The sequence below is a fragment of the Necator americanus genome, chromosome X, assembly GCF_031761385.1.
Source record: "Necator americanus strain Aroian chromosome X, whole genome shotgun sequence".
NCBI classification, from domain to species: Eukaryota; Metazoa; Nematoda; class Chromadorea; order Rhabditida; family Ancylostomatidae; genus Necator; species Necator americanus.
The window spans coordinates 32,103,547-32,124,594 of record NC_087376.1 but is presented as its reverse complement, the minus strand read 5'-3'; the positions used below and the strand labels follow the sequence as shown (position 1 = coordinate 32,124,594).

The 21,048-nt window shown below is 34.1% G+C and overlaps 2 protein-coding genes across 2 annotated transcripts; one reads left to right on the top strand and one right to left on the bottom strand.

Annotated features, from left to right (window-relative positions):
- Positions 1–327: 327 nt before the first annotated feature.
- On the top strand, positions 328–3,300 carry RB195_026109 (uncharacterized protein; the record flags this gene model as incomplete). Its single annotated transcript, XM_013437459.2, has 4 exons — positions 328–400; positions 1,374–1,531; positions 2,436–2,489; positions 3,130–3,300. The coding sequence occupies 4 exons, from the start codon at positions 328–330 to the stop codon at positions 3,298–3,300; spliced, it is 456 nt and encodes a 151-aa protein (XP_013292913.2).
- A 574-nt stretch (positions 3,301–3,874) lies between these two features.
- RB195_026108 (uncharacterized protein) lies at positions 3,875–10,286 on the bottom strand (the record flags this gene model as incomplete). The annotated part of the gene is made up of 13 exons (XM_064214521.1): positions 3,875–3,946; positions 4,327–4,456; positions 4,573–4,667; positions 5,085–5,211; positions 5,299–5,384; positions 5,666–5,805; positions 6,314–6,428; positions 6,974–7,018; positions 7,084–7,224; positions 7,554–7,667; positions 8,270–8,388; positions 10,018–10,139; positions 10,216–10,286. The coding sequence occupies 13 exons, from the start codon at positions 10,284–10,286 to the stop codon at positions 3,875–3,877; spliced, it is 1,377 nt and encodes a 458-aa protein (XP_064070402.1).
- Positions 10,287–21,048: the final 10,762 nt, after the last annotated feature.

The following is a 21,048-nucleotide window of genomic DNA, read 5'->3' as shown; positions in this document are numbered from 1 at the left end:
TTTTTTACAGTACTTTGCCATGGGCTAGGAGCTTCGACGAAAACTGCTAAATGAAACCATTAAAATTTCGACAATAGGATATTCAACGAGAATAAATCTGGATTTTTTCACATGAAATGATGAACCATTTTTTGAATGATTTTTAGCACGAATTTTTAGACTATAACGGAAGAATATTGTAAATTATTGGGAAATTTTGTGAAATAGAAACTATCCTGATAGAGTGGAGCCAGGTTGTTCCTGGCTTCAAATGAAAGGCGGTCCCGATCGTCTGGATCTCGATAGTCAGTGGTTGCTTGGAGGGGTGTATACCATAACCCGATACAGATGTGCGACGCGACGTCGGCAAACTGGCGGCAACCTCCTTCATCATCGTTGAAACGTAAATGCGATCGAAGTGGTAGGATTTATCTAGTAGTAATTTTTCTGGATTTTCATTCTTACTACTCTTTATTCACCAGTCACTCTTTTTTTTCTAATTCAACATTTAAAGCGATACAGAACCTCTTCATTGAGGTGGAAGATAGTTTCTACTCACTATAAGATTATTTGTTTCTTGGTATAATCCAGAAATGAGCTATTGTGTATTTAGTAGTAAACGTTAAACTTTCACAGTGATATTTGAAAAATCCTCAAGATCTTTAGGATAATCTGAGAATCTAATTCTACTTTAAACTTTAAGATACTTTGGTAATTTACTCCTACTTTAAAAAAGTTATTAAACAGGAAACACTATCTTTTCTTCACTTAATGCTCATTAAAAGCAGTTCGCGTGTGAAAATAGTGATCTATCCCATCTATTAAAAAAATCTAGGTAAAAATAAATAAACTGTAGTTAATATTGAAGCATTCACATGGTTAAATGTCTAAATCCCTGAGGATTTCTCTGAGGATCTATTCCTTTACCTAAATGGAATTGTAATAAGGAAGAATATAAGCCACATATTTCCAAAGAAATGTTGCACTATTGCTTGCCCTTGTCCTTGTAGAAAAAACTGAGAATTCTGTAATTTTTTATTCAGGCTATTTATTGCAGAGGAATGAATGTTATTATTTAGGATCGAATTCCACCGTAATTTTCACCTAAACCACTTTACTTACGTATTTATAAACTCTTTACCACCACTTAAACATTTATTAATTATTGACGAGATCATAATTTCAAAAATCAGAATTCTCATGGATTCTAATTCTCTTTAAGGATTACTGGTGATAGCAATCTTCCACATTTTTCCTCGTAATTCTGGTTTATTCCAAAAGTTAACGAAAAGCCTTCGAAAATTTTCCAGTATTTACCCAGAATACATGCTATTTTCCCCCCTGAACTTTTTGAAAATCGTAAATTTCCAGGCAATACCTGATTATGTTTTCAGAATCCCCTAATTCTGCGTTAAAACGAAGATTTCGAACGAATTTCACCGAGGCTCAATCGCTTTTACTCGAAGAGGCGTTCCAAGAATCTCATTATCCTGATCAAACCGCTAAAAAAGGTATGGCAGAGAAACTGGACATACCGGAAGATAGGATTACGGTGGGTCATGTTCAAGTTAGATGTTCATATGCAAACAACCTCATCCTGATATCCTCACACTCTCTTTTTTTTCTTCTTCATGAATTCTGAGGACAGTTCAGCGCCAATATTTTTATCCTTTTTGAACAAATCTCTTCTACTTGGAATTTCTTTTACTAAGGGATTCTCGTTTTAATTCCTTCTTGTTAGCACTAAGAACAGTGTACTTGACGGATTTAACTTTATCCACGTCGTTCCAAGTACATCTTAACTAATTCAGTAAGTTTTATAAATTAGAATTCCCGGATTCAACGATGCAAGAAAGTGTAGGTGGTGTTGAGCGGTTGACATGTGCATAGGAGTACGGTATATTGGCCAGATGTCCAGGACGTGAGTCGAGATTAACGGCTGGATGAATCGCACAACAATTGGTGGTGTTGCGAACGCTTCCCGACCGACACGTCGGAAGCTGATTTTATTGACGAATCAACTTAAAAACAAACGTTAAATTAAGTGAGGAAGCAGAAACTTGGAGAATTTTATTAAAAAAAATAGTTCCGTGCCTATATTGAATGTTTTATTCTCATATAATTGTTTTATAGAAGCTAATCGATACCAGCATTTCCTTACTTCCTTCCCTATTATTGGTGAAATCATTGTTTTTTGCTTGTTACAAGGTTTAGCTGTTGAAATATTGGAAAAGGATGCGAATAAATCCAATTACTGCTGAATCCGTTTTTTTTTTTCTACTCAGCCATTTCTTTTTTGCTTGAATGGATTATTCTGGAAACCAAGAGCCTGGTAAAATGTTGAAGAACCAGAATTCTCTTTAAGAAAACTCTCAACGGATTTTTTCATGGAAAAAATTAAAGAATATGATTATGAAGGTAACAATTCCGCTCTCCTAAATCTTTTACAATTCTAGGTCTGGTTCCAGAATCGGCGAGCAAAGTGGAGACGTAAGGAGATGAGAGAAAAGGTGAGTTAATTGGAGGAAAACCTCGTTTTTTTTTAAAAATGGTATTGAGTTTGACTTAAGAAACGTTCTCCCGGAATTTTCTTCCTCATCCACCGCTATTTCTTATCCTCTACTGTTTTGAGTTCTAACGTTACTGAATAAAGTGCATTAAGTGATTGCTAACAATAAAGAATGCCCTTTTTGTTTACGATACCCATATGGGTGTATTTGATTGTTGGTAAAGATATTTCCGGAGATTTGAAAAGCACTTTTTTTCTCATTACAACTGTTCCAGATATCTAAGGATTAGCTTTTTGCTATCCAGAAATTAATTCACAATGCTAAAAATGTGCACATTATCCTTGAACAGTTCCCTTGAATATTAAATGGTCGAGTATGTATGTGAAAACCTTTTCTCAGAGTAGCCGAGTTGCTGTGCATTCATCTTAAATACACTGAAAAAAAACCGTCTCGGACTCTGCCCTTTAGCATAACGGATTACTTGACTCGGACGGAACTCAGCAACATTTTTTTCTGCTCATTCTAAACGAAAAATGAGCGGGAACGAATGATTGAAACGAGGTTTGAAAGCGGAGAAATTGTTGGATGAATCCGAGAAGAATTTTCCCTAAACTTCCTTCTCTAATGAGTTCTATTTCAGGAAAAATCCCGATACGATCAATTCTCCTCAAATGGCTATTGTTTCGATACAAATTATCGTTACGATTGTACAACAAACTATAATTTTGGGATATCAACAATTCCACCGGAACAACCACCACAATCTTCCACATGTCAACTATTCGTCACATCACCATGTCATCAATTGTAAAAAAAAAGAAAAATCCTGCATCAGGATGAAACATAAAATTGCTCATTCGGTTTTGGGTGCTTTTTTTTGTTGCTGTTGTAAATCCTGATAGATTTCCTGTTATATTTCTCATGTCTTACTGTCTAATATACAGCAAGAAACAAAAAAAATCCTGCAGAAATTTTATGGATAACACGCTTGTGCTACTATGTCGACTATATCGCTTCGTTCATAATGAGAGAAAAAAAATTGTATAAATAGCTTCATGAAATTGCATACCATACGCGTCAAATAAAGAGTTTTCAGTAGGAGATCACATGTCGAACAATCCAGAAACGACTAGTATACGTATGAATAACATGAGTTGAATTGTAAAAAAAAAATATATATTCACCAATATCAAACGCTACAAACATCATTCGGCATGGTGAAACCCGTAGAAAACTACCAAAAAAAATCACAAAAAACCAAATTCGATTCTCACATAAACGCTGACAAGGATTCGGGCACATCCTAGAGTGTACTATAGCCGGGGGAAAAATTAAGGAATACATAGAAGAAAGGCATTCATTCGACTAAATTCGTTGGGGGGGATTTAATCGGCCTCATCCGGTGAACGAGAACTTGGCGCCGTGGATACGGAGAAGATTTGCGATTCCGGAACCACCTTAAATGTAGAGAAATTTGCTTGCACTTGTAAGAATATAATTTTTTTTAATAAGTAAGGCTTTCCTCTCTAATTCTAGACTCTTACTTCCTTCCTATGTGGATAAATGAATGTCGTCAAATGCATTCTTTAAGCTACAAATTTCCGTAAGCTTCCTGGATGGACTTTTTCTTTCTTTCAATTCTTGTAATTCTTATTTTTCTAATTCTAAATTTTTTCATAAAACGAATCCACGAAGAATGTCTTTCGTTTTTCTTTTACAATGACTGCATTTCTACAGGCTCTTCTTCACAGCAAACAATATCATTCTACCGTAAACAACTTCACAATGAATAGTTTTTATGTAAACAAGATTTTTAATGTAAACATTAATAGCTAACCTGATTCAGAGGTGTTGTTTCTTGTGGGAGTTTTTTTGTACCATTTAATTCTTCCATTGCCATACCATGTTTAGTAATATTTCTAATTTCCGGTACATATGTTCGTTCGGTTTCGAATCTTGGCCTTGGCCTACAAAAATAAAACAAAATTTTCATTTGATTCCTAATAAAATCGCAAAAAAAGCTCTATATCAATCTGTTATAGAGCTAACGTTAGGAAAAAATCTAAAATATCCTTAAACTTACTTGAAAAATGCTATCGGCACTTTTGATAATTGCCTTTTCACTGCATTTTGTACTTCGCTATTTAGAAAACAGTACAGTACAGCAATGAAAATTCCCTGAGAATAGAAAAATAAACGTTGCATATTTGTGGGCAGAAAAGAAAGATTTGTTGTGCTTTTATGATAGATGCTGCTTTCGCACTGAGGGAATCCATCCGTTTCAGTCCCTGACGATAAATTCATCTTCCCGATTCCGCATAGTGATGCCCGTCAAAAATTGATCCTTTTCGGTAATCTCTGGATTATAACCACAACACTTTCACTTAATCTTTCAAATAGGCATTATGAATGCCATTTTGTTGTTAATTGCATAATTGGATTTCCGTTAAGTTTTTCTTGGTCCAATTCGGTTAAGAAAGAGATGAAAAGAATCAAATATCAAATAATTCAAGCAGAACAATGCCTCAGTGCGAAAACACATACAACCACAATTTTCGACGAGTTTTTGAAAGATTACATTCCAGAATTAAACACCTGCGAATTCTGGAACACAGCAGATCCCAGCATATACGCTGGACCAGGTCGATCGGGTTCGTAAAATAGTGGAATATTTGAGATGCCAAGCAATGGGACCAGTAACAACGTTGCTTTTATCGTACGCCTAGGGGAAAAAAGAGGTTTTTCTGATGTACACCGAGAAGAAAATAAATAATAAATAAAGTAAAATCTCTCAAGAGACAATTCTTACCATATTTTCTTTGATTCAGCCGAATTTTCTGCTCGTATTTTTTGCACAAGGATAACAACAATGCCGAGCAGAAATATAAAATTCATCTAAATTACATGTAATATGCACATTATGCAAAGAATAATTTTTTTTTTTCAAAAGACATTACGAATAGATTGAGAGTGAAGGAAATTTTACTAAAATGTCTATTACATTAATTGGTGTTACATAACCACAAAGTTAAAGTTATTAAGGTCGTTAATGTAGCGAACAAATATCATAGATTAGAGAAAAATATTCAACTACCGTACTTTAATAAAATTCAAGCAAGAATTATTATCGAGAAAATTGACATTTATAATCTAAAAGAAATTCAAAAAAAACTTACAATAAGTGCAAAACCAATCGTTCCAGACAATATTACCAGGTGATTTCCTTGAGCATATGGAACCCAACAAAATGAATTTTGTTGCCTTGATTTATATTCATGTACTATCGTCCAACAAATTACAACAATTAGTGGAACACCTGAAAAAAATATCCTATTTTAATGGATAATTCTGAATTTTTAACAATGACAACACGTTGTTTTTGTGTCCAAATTTATTCTGCTTGGGACCTTCACCTTTTCTGGTTACGTACACATCTTCACCAATCGTAAATTTAGTTTGATGTGTGGCTCGTAGCTCTTTTAGGATGGGAGTCTAACACGTGAGAGCCCGTAACGAAAATCAAATCATGGTGGCGGCAACACTACGAGTTGCGAAACGAATGGAAAGCAATTTCCTGACATTTTCCAAAAAAATATCCAAATATTTTGAACGTTTTATTTTTTTCTCGCCTCGATATAGAGAGAATCTTTTTCCCAACTTTTAATTGAATTTTTACGTCATCAGGATGGCCACGAATGGCAAAAGCACCATCCTTTTAAGCGGAGGACCAAATGAATCAAAAACTAATGGGAAGAACTGGGCCGATGGTTGTAAAGATAATCGAAATTACTCGGATGAATTTCTCCGGAAATTCAAAAACTTACCCCATCCACAAAGCATGTACAAAAACCATGGAGCATCACTATGACGCATAGCAAAAATTGTGAAACGACTATATAAATAGGCTCCTTCGATTAACATCCATATCACAGAAGCCACCTAAATATTTTAGATTTACATTATTCAAACTAAAAACTTAAAAATTCCAATGAAAAAAGAGAATAAAGCTAAAAGTATAAGAGTTATTCCTAGAAAGCGAAAAAAAAAACCGTGAAAGAAGACAAAATATGTTTCATCGAAGAAAGAATACAGCCTGTTCGACAGATCATCTGTCATATCCAAAAAAAAATTCCCATCGCTTTTTTCAGTCGTTCCCGAGTACAAGTGTAAACCTAATGATTGACATAAAGTTCTCAGTAGATGCTCTAAAAATACTGTACAAAACTTTGAAATCCAGAAAGATAATGCATTGAGCAACAAAGGATAAATTAAACAAAAAATCTTCGCTCAAACTTGTTTGAACAAAAAAAAAATTACACGTGAGCCCACAATCTCAATTGAACACTACTGATATTTTCTTCTGGAAAGATCCGTCTTCCACAATTACATGAAATTCGCTACATAATTTATTGTATTTTGAAAGATGTATAAGGTTCAGCCTTTTGAATTTATAAAAATTCAGAGAATTCAGTTTTTCTTTTTACCTGGAAATATAACACAAACCAAAGAATTGCTTTGCAGATCCATTCCTGAAAAATTTATTTCATTATAACTTGTACATAATTCTTTAATTGTGTAGAATTTATATACGTACATAATCCCATAAATTTTGTGGAACAAATGTGGTACAATCCTTGAAAAGATTTGTTGATTGCACAATTGTCCAAATAGCAAATACAGCGAATCGAAAGACGAAAGCAGTTGCGAGGTTTTTGTGGATTGACAAGCGTTGACACTAAAATATTTTACTATTTTTATTAGTTAAACACAATATTTTTTAGTTCATTTTAATTTTTATACAACTTTTTTAAAGGCCAGAAAAAAAACGTTTCCCCGTTTTCATTTTAGAAAACTCGGCGAAGAGTTTCAAGTGACGAATATGACATTTTATTCTCAATAATGAAAAGGATAAATGTCAATTTTTTTCCTTTTAATTAACTTTTAAATAATTCTATCCATTTTCTCATATAGATACGGGGGCATGGATAGGAACGTTTAATTGAGTCACCGTATAAGTTCACTTTAATGTAGAAAAAAAAAATAAACGTGGGCGTATGCACTTACCTGGATCGAATCGAATATAGAAAAAAGTAATATAGCGATGACTAGAAGTGTAACGGAAAGAATCGAGAGAATTAATGACACGTAGATGACAAGATCATGAAGTAAATTCGGACACTAAATAAAAAAAAAGATGAAATTTTTAAATAAACTCGCATTTCTAAACAAGCAATTTGAATGATTTTATCGAATGAGATCTGTGGTCCCGAAAAGAAATCTATGACAATCATATGATATGATAATAATATGATAAAATTATGTTATTCTTTTATGTCATTGTTATTATATTAATATTTTATTTATTCGTAACATTGTACATTTTTTTCCAAAGAAAAATTAGCATATTTGAACGAAAAAATCCGAAAAAAAGTTTGGAAAGAAGTGGAATTGATGTAGCCAGAAATTCTAACACAATCCTCCCCCTCCCCCCGGTTACAAAGAAGTGACGAGAAGTGAACAACACCCAGTTGTTGAAGTTAGCATTTGCTTTTATTGGGCCCGAAGCGCCGCGTATTCAACATCCAGCAAATTACACGCAGACGGAAAGGAAATTCTCGCATGCATGAACAAAACAAAAGGGTCCCATGAGATGGTTGTGACTTAATGAATCGAAATAAAATTGATGTTGAAAAAATCAAACAAAATGTGAAGCGAGGGAGAGGGGAAGGGGTGATAGCAAATCACTAAATGATCATCACAGAAAAAAAAAATACACTTACCTTGTTACAGTATGCTTGTATACAGTGCCTATAATCATCGATAACCTCAATACATTGACTATAATTCGAATCATTCCATTCACCATTCATTCCACATACTCGACTAACCATATGACTATCTGAATAGAATTTATTTATTCTAGGATGTTATTAGTGGATTTTTTTTCTTTAAAATTAGTTCCGCTCTCTCTCTCCGTCGGCTCCTCTCTCTCTCTCTTTGAAATTCCAGCATTGCATAAAAATCCAGTGGCGCCTTGCCTGATAAATGTTCTTCGCTTTCTCTCGGATTTCAGATACAAAGAGAAATACCGGCGAGTAGTCAGTCAGTTGAGTGAAGGAAAAAAAATTTAGTTTGAAGTCAACCGAATCCACGAAACATACGGAAAACATAATATTTGTCAAGATTAGGACGTAAGTCTTTATAATTTACGGATATCCCGCTTTGTACATATTTAAAGCGTAACTACACCCTAAGGAATGTATTCGTCCTCATTCGATGCATATGTCTAGACTCTAGACACTCCTCTCCAGAGCCTCCTTTTCCACAAAGCACAAAATGTGTCGAGTGGAGCGTAGCCGGAAGGATTCCGCCCAGCGCTACTTTGCTCAGCGTATCCCTCGGCTCCTTTGACTAACTAACAATTTCTAAACACTACATATATACGAATAGAATCGTTTCATTTCATGGAGTTTTACAATGCAATTAAGATTTCTCGGATAAGCATATGCTCTATTCATCTCCAAATATTCATTATATACTGGAATTTCAAAGGAAAGAAAAGATGTGACGTGTAGAGGACAAATTAAATAAATGAAAGAAGCTTATTTGCACTAGTCATGAATAAGTAAATGATCGATATCGCATTGAAATAATTAACCACACATGGATTCAAAGAACTCTGTTTCATTATATCCATGAAAAAAAATTCTATACATGGATAAAAAATGAATCAAATCGTTGTCTTATTAATCCCATTTAAAACTTTAGTATTAATCCCAATAGAAATCATCAATAAAATAAAATAAACAGTGACTTTCAACTTTTTATCTATTTCTTTGTTTTTGTGATTTAGAGTTCAGAATGGAAAAATATCACTTTGCGGATGTCTAGGGATGCTAAAAATCCTACTTAAAACTTTAGTGTTAATCCCAATAGAAATCATCAATAAAATAAAATAAACAACGACTTTCAACTTTGTCTATTTCCGTTCGAAAACACAACAGAAAAAATAGATGTTGACCTAAAAGAACTACTGATTTATGGATTTAATTCCAAGAAATCGAAGATCATCCAGCATGCTAACAATTCTTCACGACAAATTGAGTTTATTCGAGGGCAACACGATTACTTACAATTGTTTACGGACGAATGGATAAATTTGTCGACCCCCCGACGTATGCGTATACGAACTTCCTTAACGCGAGTGAAAGTAGAATAGAAATGATTTCTCACCTTTCTTTAAGTGATGTACTTAGATTTTTTTAAACATCTTTTACTCAAAACATCGCATTTTTTATTGAGTGATATCACTTCATACAGAAATGTAATCCATGAACATCCATAAACTTACAATCCAGAACTGTGTACTCTTTTAGGATCTTATTCCAAGAAATCTAAGACCATGCAGCTTCCCAAGAATTCTTCACGACAAATTGAGTTTATTCGAGGGCGACACGATTACTTACAACTATTTAAAAAATGTTGCTTAGGAAAACATTTATCAATTATTTAAAATTTTGAAACTCACTTGCTATTTCTTCACATCCAGGAACTGATGGACAATAAATGAATGGACATAATCTTTCCACTCTTGCCCCATATTCGGCTTTTAACCAACAAAGCGATTTATCGAAACTTACTGAGCAACCGCTGAAAGAAAAAATTCGGCTATTTTTCAGGATCTGAAATTGATAAGGGAACTAAAACAGATGATCACTAAACTGACTTATCGTTGAAAGATTGATTATTCTGTGACAGTGTATAACAAGTCGATAGTTCAGCCCGCAGTATGGACATTGCTTTTTCTGGAAGAAAAAAAAAGAGATGAACAGTTGGTAGTTTGTAGATGCAGAATGTTTCGAAGAAGATTAAACGGAAGAGAGAAAAGTGATTCGAAAATAATCAGCTGCTAACGAGAGCACGTAGGTGTTTTGAAAACGTATGATAAATACAGTAGACCTACACATTCTGATTAAAACAGTGAAAATAGTACATAACAGTTATAAAATCTTCCAAGAAAGAAAGTTCGAGTTGTTATTCCGAAGAACTTTGGATACGTCTCAACATAGCCAAAAGCGAAAACGCTTCAACAAATCCACGGGGAGCAATTGTGGATTTTGTGCTGACCCATGCATGTTATGTATGATCAAAGCTACAGGAATATTGAGATGGGGAAAAAAATTTCCCTTCAATTGTTACAATGTTTTTGTTAAAGACTACAATATGTTAAATTGATGATAGATGATGGTGGGAAAAAAAATGATGGAGTGAATTTTAGTGAAATATTTCACTGATGACGTAATGAAATTGTAAAAAAAAATGTAAATGGATGTTTAGGTTTGAAAAATAGCTTTATTTAAAAGTTTAATTATTGAAACAGAGGATAATCGTCACACACACACATACACACACACACCAACTGCAAAAATATCTTTTGGTCGCTCGGTGCCAACCCCCTTTCAGAGCGTATTCGTGGCGGATACCCGCTAAAGGAGTGTGCTGCAATGCTGAATAACATGCCGAATGGTTGCCCCCGCCTATGCTGGCAAAATATAAAATCTATTTTTAACAACACACACACAACTGCTGCAACATATGCAATTAATTAGGCTAAACTTTCGAAAAAAAAATACGTGAAAAATTTCTACACAAATTCGACAAACCTAAAATAAGGATTCGTTGAAAAAAAAATGTTAGACGATTCCAGAAGAAAAAAGCATAAATTTGAAGGCGTCACGCGAACGTTCGAGACTATTTTCGTCGAATTCAACTCGTATATCTAAGATCAAACGGAAATTCAACTTCACCACACCAGAAGAAGAAAATAAATAACAGAAATAAATAAGTGACATAGCAGTAAACAAGTAGTGACAAAACTTTATTAAAACGATAGGAAAGGATACTGAATTAAGGATCTGTAACGGGAAATCTCTACAAATCCTAGGGTTTGATTAGACATAGACAAGATTAGAGACTTATTCTACTTTTATATATCTATTCAAGTGTGACAATTATTTCTGTTCTTGCTACAGTATTCAAACAGCATCACGCCCCATTGATGAGTAATAATTATCATTGGAAAGAACTTCGAGAATATTCGAAACTTTAAAAAGTAATTTGAGAGGAAATGTATATCAATAGTGTTTTCATTAAAGAGATAGGAGCCCAGAAGCATATTCAATATATACATTTTTCTCTCTCCCTACGCTAATAAGCATAAATTTAAGTGCATTTTCCTCAGCACTTTCAGTGAAAAGGCACAAATCTTAAAATAAAAGTGTTTCCTGAAATTAGGTGAGGTAAAATAAGTGGAATAGGATGAGAAGGTGAATTTATCTGATGTAAGTACATATACAAAGACTCTATCCAGACTTTTATTTTATCATAATGAAATAAATGATTTTAAAAAATTGAATAATTACCAAAAGTCCTCATTCAACACTACATAGTAATGTTGATATTAGAGAACTATCTGAAGGTAGTCCATAATTCCTGAGAAGCGAGATACTCGAACTAGAAATGTGCTCATAATAAAATTAGCCACGTCTGTAGCACTATGTGAAATAGGGCATGATCATAATTTTATTAGTTATGTTTTATTATCTAAAAAAATTATTACGGATGTAAAATGCATAGTTAACATTGCACTATAATAAAAAAATAAATTGAAAGTAATAGTTGAACTACAGTGTGTTTTTATAACGGAATGATCTCGAATTTAACTGAATGAAAAAATTACTGCAGAATGCAAAGTTAATGTCCTCGATTGTTATCTGTTGTTTTCCGAAATGTTTAATTTATTACACGAAAAATCGAACAGAAAAAAAAAACTCAACACCTCACTTTAGCCAGAAAATACATTATTTACAGCTTCCTGAATCAAGCAAAGTAGCAATGAGTTAAAACAAGAGGATGAGTTTGTAGTTTACTTTCATTGTAGTCGTGGGCAGAAAAGAAAATTGTAGTCTTCTCAACTTCTCAACATTCATTGTTATTCCAGAAAATGTACTCTTAAAGTACGGAAAGTTTATTATTTATGAAATCATCTATAATTTATGTAATGATATATAAACTACATATCCCATAAACGGATGTTCAGACGTATTGTGGAAGTTTTTGAATGAATTTTCCAAGGATATCTATATATATTTTGGACGATCGCATCCCAAAATAACATTAAGCAGCAACTATACATGCAGATGATATATTTGCGTTGAGGGAAGCCCCTAGTATGCTAATGGAACGTAAACAACAAAAAAAGAGGGTTAAAATAGAAAGAAATATGTTTGATTAAAAATATCAAGTCCACAGCGCAAAAAAACCACAAAATTTGAAACTATAGAGAAAAAATCTTAAAAATCTTCATTTATCCTGAAGAAATATTATTTAATCGTAACGAGAAGTATTTCACTTGGCTTACTTTACTTATGGTTATCGTTTACTCTCTGTTTACATCATTCCTGAAATGATTTGTTTGCTAGGAATCACAACATAAATTGACTAGATAGCTATGTTTTTCAAGGAAGTAATATCTGTCATCCGTCGTCAGGATTCAACTAAAAATAAGCTCAGAAGTAAGGTAGAATTCTGTTCTTCAAGAATAAGAAAATAAAGAAAAATGTTCATTTGTTGAAGGGATCTTATAAGAAAATCCTTCACATTCTAAGGATGTGATGGAAATCCTTCCATCACATCCTTAGAATGTGAAGGATTTTCTTATAAGATTTCTTATAAGCTCATATGTGAACGCAAAAAAAAAGGTTGCATTTGCATCAAATTAAACGTAAATAACCAAATGCAGCATATTTTCGAAAGAGCGAACGCTAAAAAACCACCTACGCTAGACATTTTAATTAATCAAAAATTGCTAAAGAAAAAAATAATATTTATGTATAGGCTATTCTATCTCCAAGCAAATGAAACGCCTCCGAATCAACACAACACCTACGTAAATTTATGTAGAAATTTTGTTAAAAAAAAAGTCAAACGAGACGCAGGGCATTTTTTAGTCACTGCCACAAAATGTATCATAAAATTTGAGTCCGTCAGCAGAGAATAACATTCGTACAATTTATGTCATGGATAAAAAAAATGGAAGTAAGGACTAAAAAAAGCTGTTTATAAAAGGAAAAGAGGATAGAACTCAATCCAGAGGTCTCGTGGATCAACCTGTGGAAAGAATCACGTTTCAAAGAACGATGCGAAGGAGTTTTTTTATCATATTCTACAAGGAAAGTAATGAGTTGTCTTCTGATTTCTCAATTCATGCAAATTCGTACTCTTCAAATGACGCTAATTATGTGGATAGTGGGGGTCGAATGGATGTTTGCATAGAATTCAGGAGCCGACACAAAGATATTGTGATAGTTTTATGAGATAGCAACCTTATAGTCGGGAAGAATATTTCGTAGTTCCCTTGCCCTCCGTACTACACAGTAGTACTACCTCTAATGAGTTCAACTTAGGCGAAGAGGAGGAGGAGGCAACAATCCATCTTTCAACACGTAACGATGTGCATAATTGCGTCGTCGTCACTTCTGCAATAGCACCAATATACATCTTACTTCCGTGAATTTATAGGATTATGGTGGTCGTATTGCGATTTGAAACCGGATTTCACCTCCTCTCAAAACTTCCGAAAATACGCAAGTAAATCCATGTACTAGAAGGCAAGAGAAAAAAAACACATTGAGACCAAGAAAAACAAGTTGTTAGGGTGGAAAAAAAAACATAGAACGGATAACATACTGGAATGAACAAAAGCCATTGTAAAAGCTATGGGAGTGGCGTTAGTCGACTAGAAAAACAGCATGAGAAAATCCATAAGAAATAAAATTATGTGATCAACAAAAGTTTTATGGATAAAGAAATTTGTTAGTGTTCTTTGTAAGCGCATGAAATCATTCATGTATAAAAAGAAAGAGATAGAGAGATAGAAAGAGAGTAGCGTAAGAAGAGAAAATGTGTGCATGACTGAGTGCACGCGAATAAATGATTGTTTAGGTCTGTTGAGCACGACATGGAACGTTTCTCAGATGCATTTATGGACGAAACACACAGCACATTCATTCATTTATTAAGAAATATTTGTAGCGTTATTTTTAAATATATTGACGTATATAAGATATTCTCATGAATTTTTTCATCTTCATTAACAGTCAATGATGTTATTTTGTGAAGTACCTACGTCGATATATGACGATAATTTTTTCTAGAAAAAAACGTAGGAAAAAAAACCAGCGAAAAATGTTACCACATATCAACTCATGGGACCCAACCTGTGATCAAAATGAATAACGTGATAATTTATCAACGAAAGTATCATGTATACAGCTAGAGATACATGCAAGCGAATGCATCTTCTCATAAACACATCGACTATTATCTTTTGCTGGATCTTGAAATAAGCTTATTTCTGGCTGAATGAAGCAGGAGGAGGAGGAAGAGGAGGAGAACCGGTAGAATTAATGAAGAACACATAATCGAAAAGATTCGATGGTTCGAATTGCAAGAGTAAATTAGTAAAAAAAAACCTTGAAAAAAACTTAGCCAGAAAAAAGTACGTTTAGAAGACGACTGGTTTCTATAAGTATACACAAGCGATAATTCCTCTCCCACTTTTTCCAGACTCTAAAGGGTACTTCCGAAAATCCAAAGAAAAATAACGGCAACTTCCGACTGATGTCAACGATTATGTTGACTTTACTGTACAAAAAAAAGATGGATAGAAAAAATTACTCTAGGATTTGCATCCCTCTAATTTTTCTCCTGCACACATCGCATCACATTCACAAGCTTATAATTCTGCTCTGATGTAGAACAATCTTATTTGTTTCTGGATTCGCGGAATCCGTATACACACACATAGACTCGATAAAGGAGAAAAATGATATGAGATCTCAGGATGAATGTTGCTAGAACTTGATGAAAGGAATGAATGATGATAATTAGAGTTGTACAAAACAACATCATTAAATTCCGCATTTTGGTACAAATCTTCTAAATGATACAGGTTTCTCGTGGATTAGAGAGTTTTTTCGAGAAACACTACGCTCAATGAAAATAACAGCAGATACACATCTATGACTCAGCTGACTTTATGTCAGAACGGACATATGTTCTGCCCTCAGGGTATGAATGAATGTTCTTCTTCATAGTCGTTTCCAGAGGACCACGTTTTCTGTATATATTTTCGTCAAATCATAAGTATCTAATCTGAGATCATTTTGAACTCGTAAAAAATCTGTATCAGTAGAAAAAATTGAAATAGGCGAATTTATACTCATTTTTATAATTGAAGTTAATCCAATATTACATTACAGTAATTGTTCTCGCACAGTAATGTCTGAATATTCGTAAAAAAAATTAATTTTATAAGAGTGTTAAATATAATATCCTCGTTTTTTGTTTTTTTTTTTGTTCCCAAGAGTGTCATATAAAACGACCGGGAAACAATGCATTCTTTTAAAGGATATTTTTATAATGAGCAATATACGGTAAGCAACAAAATCCTGGATAAAATAATCCACTTGCAAGTGCACGAAGTAAATTTCTGAGCAGCTGTAAAATGAGGTCGTTTAGATAGTTTCAATGTGAGGAAAAGCCATAAAGTCGAATAACGGCCATCTACGGTTATGTGTCTCAAAAATATACGAAATAAATGGTGGTTTGTTGGGATTTTTCCAGGGATTTTTCTATTGTAACTGTAATTATGATTTATAAACTTGAATAATAAGACAGCTGACTACTAATTTATTTATCATCATATCAATTAAAATAATTCAAATCTATGTAAGCAACTATTCAGGATAACTGTTCTAAGGAACAATGTTCGGAACGGATTTTACAGCGTATTGTTTTAAAACGGTTGTAAAAATGAGGAAAAACTGAGAAGATAGGAGGAGCTTTAATTGACAATGGAGAACGGAAAAAAAAATTGATGCCTACGTATAAAAATGAATTAATCACAAGTAATTATCGCCAAGTCAGGCGACAAAGGCTCAATGATTATCCACAAAATCACATTCAGGAAGTAATTTGAAGTAAAAAAAGTAGAAATGATTGAAATTTGAGGTTAATAAATCTCCTCGTTTACTGTACATAATCGTGGCGGTGACGAGGAAGAAATTTGTAAGAGATAAAAATTTTCTACATATGAATATCAAATGCAACATCTATTAAATTTCAAATAAGGTTCTGCGAATTATTAGGAGATGCTTCCAGAAATAAATATAAAATGTATAATATAACATAAAATTTGAAATAATAATAAATATATAACAAAAAATAGTAATAATACAGTGAAATATATAATATATAATAAGAAATAGATATAAAATGTAATATATAAATACAACGTGAACTGGAACACAATAAATCATCCCAATTATTTTTATAGTTTACAAAAAATCAGTAAAAATAGGCTGAAATTCAAAAGAATTCAAAATTTAGTGAAAAATTCAAGTGAAATGAACATTAACCTTTCGAGTGCTCTGCGTAAAGCCATAATTGCGGCCACAAAAGCATTTATACTCATAAATTGGAAGGAAAATGTTCTCGTTAACTAGTCTGGAAAAGAGTTAGGCTATATGTACTAATAAACGATGAAAAAAAATGTGCGTAATGGCTAGGATGATGGCGCCGGCGGCCTCAAATTGTCGCGTCTTCTATTCCCGAAGAATGGGCGGTGCCACCGCCCCGAACATTTACGAAGTTGGCTTGGTTTAATCACCTCTACACGGCCGGGGGAGAGGGGAAGGATATTTCACGAACTTAAATTGACTACATTTTAGATAAATGACACGATAACAGGGTATATTTGGTTTTTTGAAGAGAGAAAAAACCTAAAACCTCCTCATACCTCAAAATGAATGTATACATGTATATTGATGTGGTAAATTTAATACATACACATGAACAAAGATAAAATGTCTCGAACATCATAATTCAGAAATAAGAAAGTTTTTTTTTGAAGAGAAATAAAAGTAGAATTGTGGATTTCGAGCAAAGATTCATCTTAAATAAAACGTTTTAAGATGATCGAAGATAACGTGAGCGAGGCGAAAAACTCACGATGAGGCCAAACGTTCTAATCGAACATTCCAATTTCCTTCACTCCTTACGTTAATTTATAGTCTCTAAAGAGATTTTTACGAATACTACTGAGTACTTCAAGAATCGGCAACAAAATGGTAACATTCTCAACACATCCAGAAATTTCGGGATGTGTTTTATCTCGTTCATGCTTAATTTTTGCAAAGTTATTCGTTTATTTTCGATCATCTCTTGTTTTAAGGTCAATGAATGGAGCGGATATGAACTAGGAATATTTTTGTGCACGTACAAATAACGGTGTACATTCACAATCACATATGTGTACGTGCACAAATAATAATTTTTTTTTCTCCTAAACATACTGATTACAATACAACATAGAGGTGATTTATCAATGTCATTTCGACGGACATATTTCAATAGATCATTTTAATGGATTAGTGCTTAAAAGCAGCTCAGAGCAGCATTTTGATTTATCCAAGTGCTTATTTTTAAACGACTGAAAATTTTTTTTAGCTTTCAATCTTTTTGAAGAAGATTGTTGACTTTTGATGACTTAGGACCGTTGGGCTGTCATAGATAAGAATTCCGGAATCAAACGAACTAATACTGGGAATCCTAGCCAAGCGTGCACATACTAAAACGTTTTGTTTACGACTTGAGATTTGAAACGACACGCAGAAGCCTGAAAACGCAGAAAAATCATCCTAAACCGTCCCGCAAAGAAATCCAAATGCAACAACTAAAAAACCATTCGAGCCATAAAAAATCACAAAATAGAAGGAACTTCCAGAAATTCCCGGATGCAAATCGTGAACGTTAAAACATTACACAACAACAGTATATAGGGAAGTGTCAGATGTCGATTCTTGTTTTCGTCCCATTCCAAACCAACGAACAAGGATTCCGATCAAAAATGATGAGAACGCAGACCCAGAACGAAATGGGAAAGTAATAAGATGTGCATAAATTAAATATTCCGAACGATTAATGGATGAAAATAGATAAATGTAATAAACTGATAGATTCGAATTCTTGTTGAATTCTAGAAACATCTAATATTGAATATAAACGAAAAAAATGCAACTGACAGCTATTATGGAAAGTTTCTTAATAGCGTCGCTAAAAAAACGATGCCTCAAAGGGACCGGAAACTAGCAATTTATCCATAAAGACACAAAAAAGGAGAATGTAAATTACTTTATTTTTTTTTTCATCATGGCTTAAATTGAGTTGTCACACGTTTTATATAAGAATCCATAATAAGGAATTCTGGATGAGTTAAAAGCATGCATAGGACTTCTTTATGTTTTTTCTCTCATTTATAAGACGTGACGGAAAGGAAAGACGTGCGAATGTTCCACGAATCGATGGATAAAAAGTGTCAAGAGTTAAAATGCAGAGTAAACGTGTATGTAGAGTTTAGCTTCCGGATCTATTTACGAGTTTCAACAGTGAGGGAAAAATGAGAGCGGCACACACACGTACATAGTCCCAGTAATCGCACGTTTAGACATGTCTAATTGATGTGCACGCGCCATTAGAGTCGAGCGTCAAAATTAGCCCTCCTGCGCCACACTCATTCACAATGTCGTCGAATCCAGGCAGCAATAGCAGCAGTAGCAGTTTTCAGTTATACACACTTTTGTCCGCCGCCGCCGCTACTTCTCGGGGGCACGGATCGGTTCGGATCGCCCGGCTCCCGCTTCGCGCTCGGCTCGTTTACGCACGGCACGGCACGGCTGTCGTGTTAGCCGCAGTTGGTGAGTACACGCTAATGTTGAACGCTGACAATTTGTCTTCAACACCAACTTCTCCCTTCACCGCAGATGATTTATGTCGTCATAAAACAATTGTCATCCGGACATGTCTCACAAATCCACGAACGCTGTAAATCTTCACATATCACAGGAATCAGTTGACTTTAAAACACCTACAGTTTCCTCAGTTATAATCTCATGGATTCGTAAAAACAGCAGAACATTAGTGCTGATTGCTTGATGTGGCCGCCATCAAAGTGAGGGAATAAATCCTGGTAAAAAGGATACTAGAGTATCAATCCACTTGGGATGAGCCAACGCGTTTTTTACTGGAATTCATAATCGTTGAGGTTTAGGAAGTCATGTTATAAAATGACTTCCGGGGCCCAGGCTATGAATAAAAATGAGCTTCTTTTTAAATGCCCCCAAACAAGTCTAGTACCAATTTATCGTCCTCAAGAGGACGGAAGGTTTGGTTGGCACTTGGGTGGTTACGAACCATCGAACGTGTGGTCACAGTGGATCTCTACAACTGTGCATCCCCTCACCAAATTATGATATGGTTGGAATAAATACTAAATAATAAAATGATATCACTAAATAATAATATATTGAGAGATCAGGAAGTTTCTAAAGGGTATTGGATATACAAAGGGCAATAGATATACAGAATAATTACTAAATAATAACATAATATTCCTAAATAATAATATATTAAAAGATCAGGAAGTTTTCAAAGGGAAATGAATACACAGAAACCATTTTCCTTCTCAAAACGTGGAACGATGACATTAAAAATCTAATTTTAACTCAGTACCGGGACAAAACAATCATGCAATATCCAGAAAACTTCTCCAAATAGACAAGTGGAATGGAAAAGGGATGTAAGATCTTATTCCGATTTTATTTATCTGTTTATTTAGGATTTTATTTATAAATTTTTCATCGAATAACGAAGTGAAGTGATGTTGGAGTGAAAAAAGTAATGCACTTTCATATATGTTCAATAATATTATAAAAAGATATGTATCGAGGAAGACTTGGAACTAATTTATATCGGGAAGTTTTTCAAAGCTGAAGCTGCGACCGACGGCGGCACATCCGGTTCGGTTAAAGTGGCGCCAGCAGAAGCAGAAACAGAAGTAAAAGCAGAAGCAGAAGCGGAGCTATCTGCGTTTTTTCCTTGTTTGTGCGGTTGTATGAACAAATTGCAAGGATCGCATATGAAAACAACTTGAACGAACATGAGGGCAGAACCTGACATACACACGCACATACACATCCAGACATACATCCACACACACACACACACACACAACCCTCTCTCTCCACACTACGTTATTCCACCAAAACACTAATAATAATAACAACAACTGTCGTATCAGCTTCCCACAACGCATATGTAAATAATTATATTGTTCATGCGCAATGTAATGTTAATTTCTCATTTATTTTATGCTTCAAAAAAATTCTATGCACTTGACGACGCGAAGAAACAACAGTTGGTTGAAAAATATGAACAAAAGAATATAGACGAATGATGGCAAACAAACGAAAAACTGGAAGTAGACTTGACTTTCTCATGTGTAGACAAACAAAAAAAAATGAGGAAGAGAGGAAGAGAGGAGGGAAGGAAGGAAGAGAGAGAGAGACCGAGAGAGTGAGAAAGAAAAACCGATCAACTTAGTTACTTCCAATATCCTGCAGCAATGCTGTCCTAACATCTCATTAGCAGTGTCCACAGC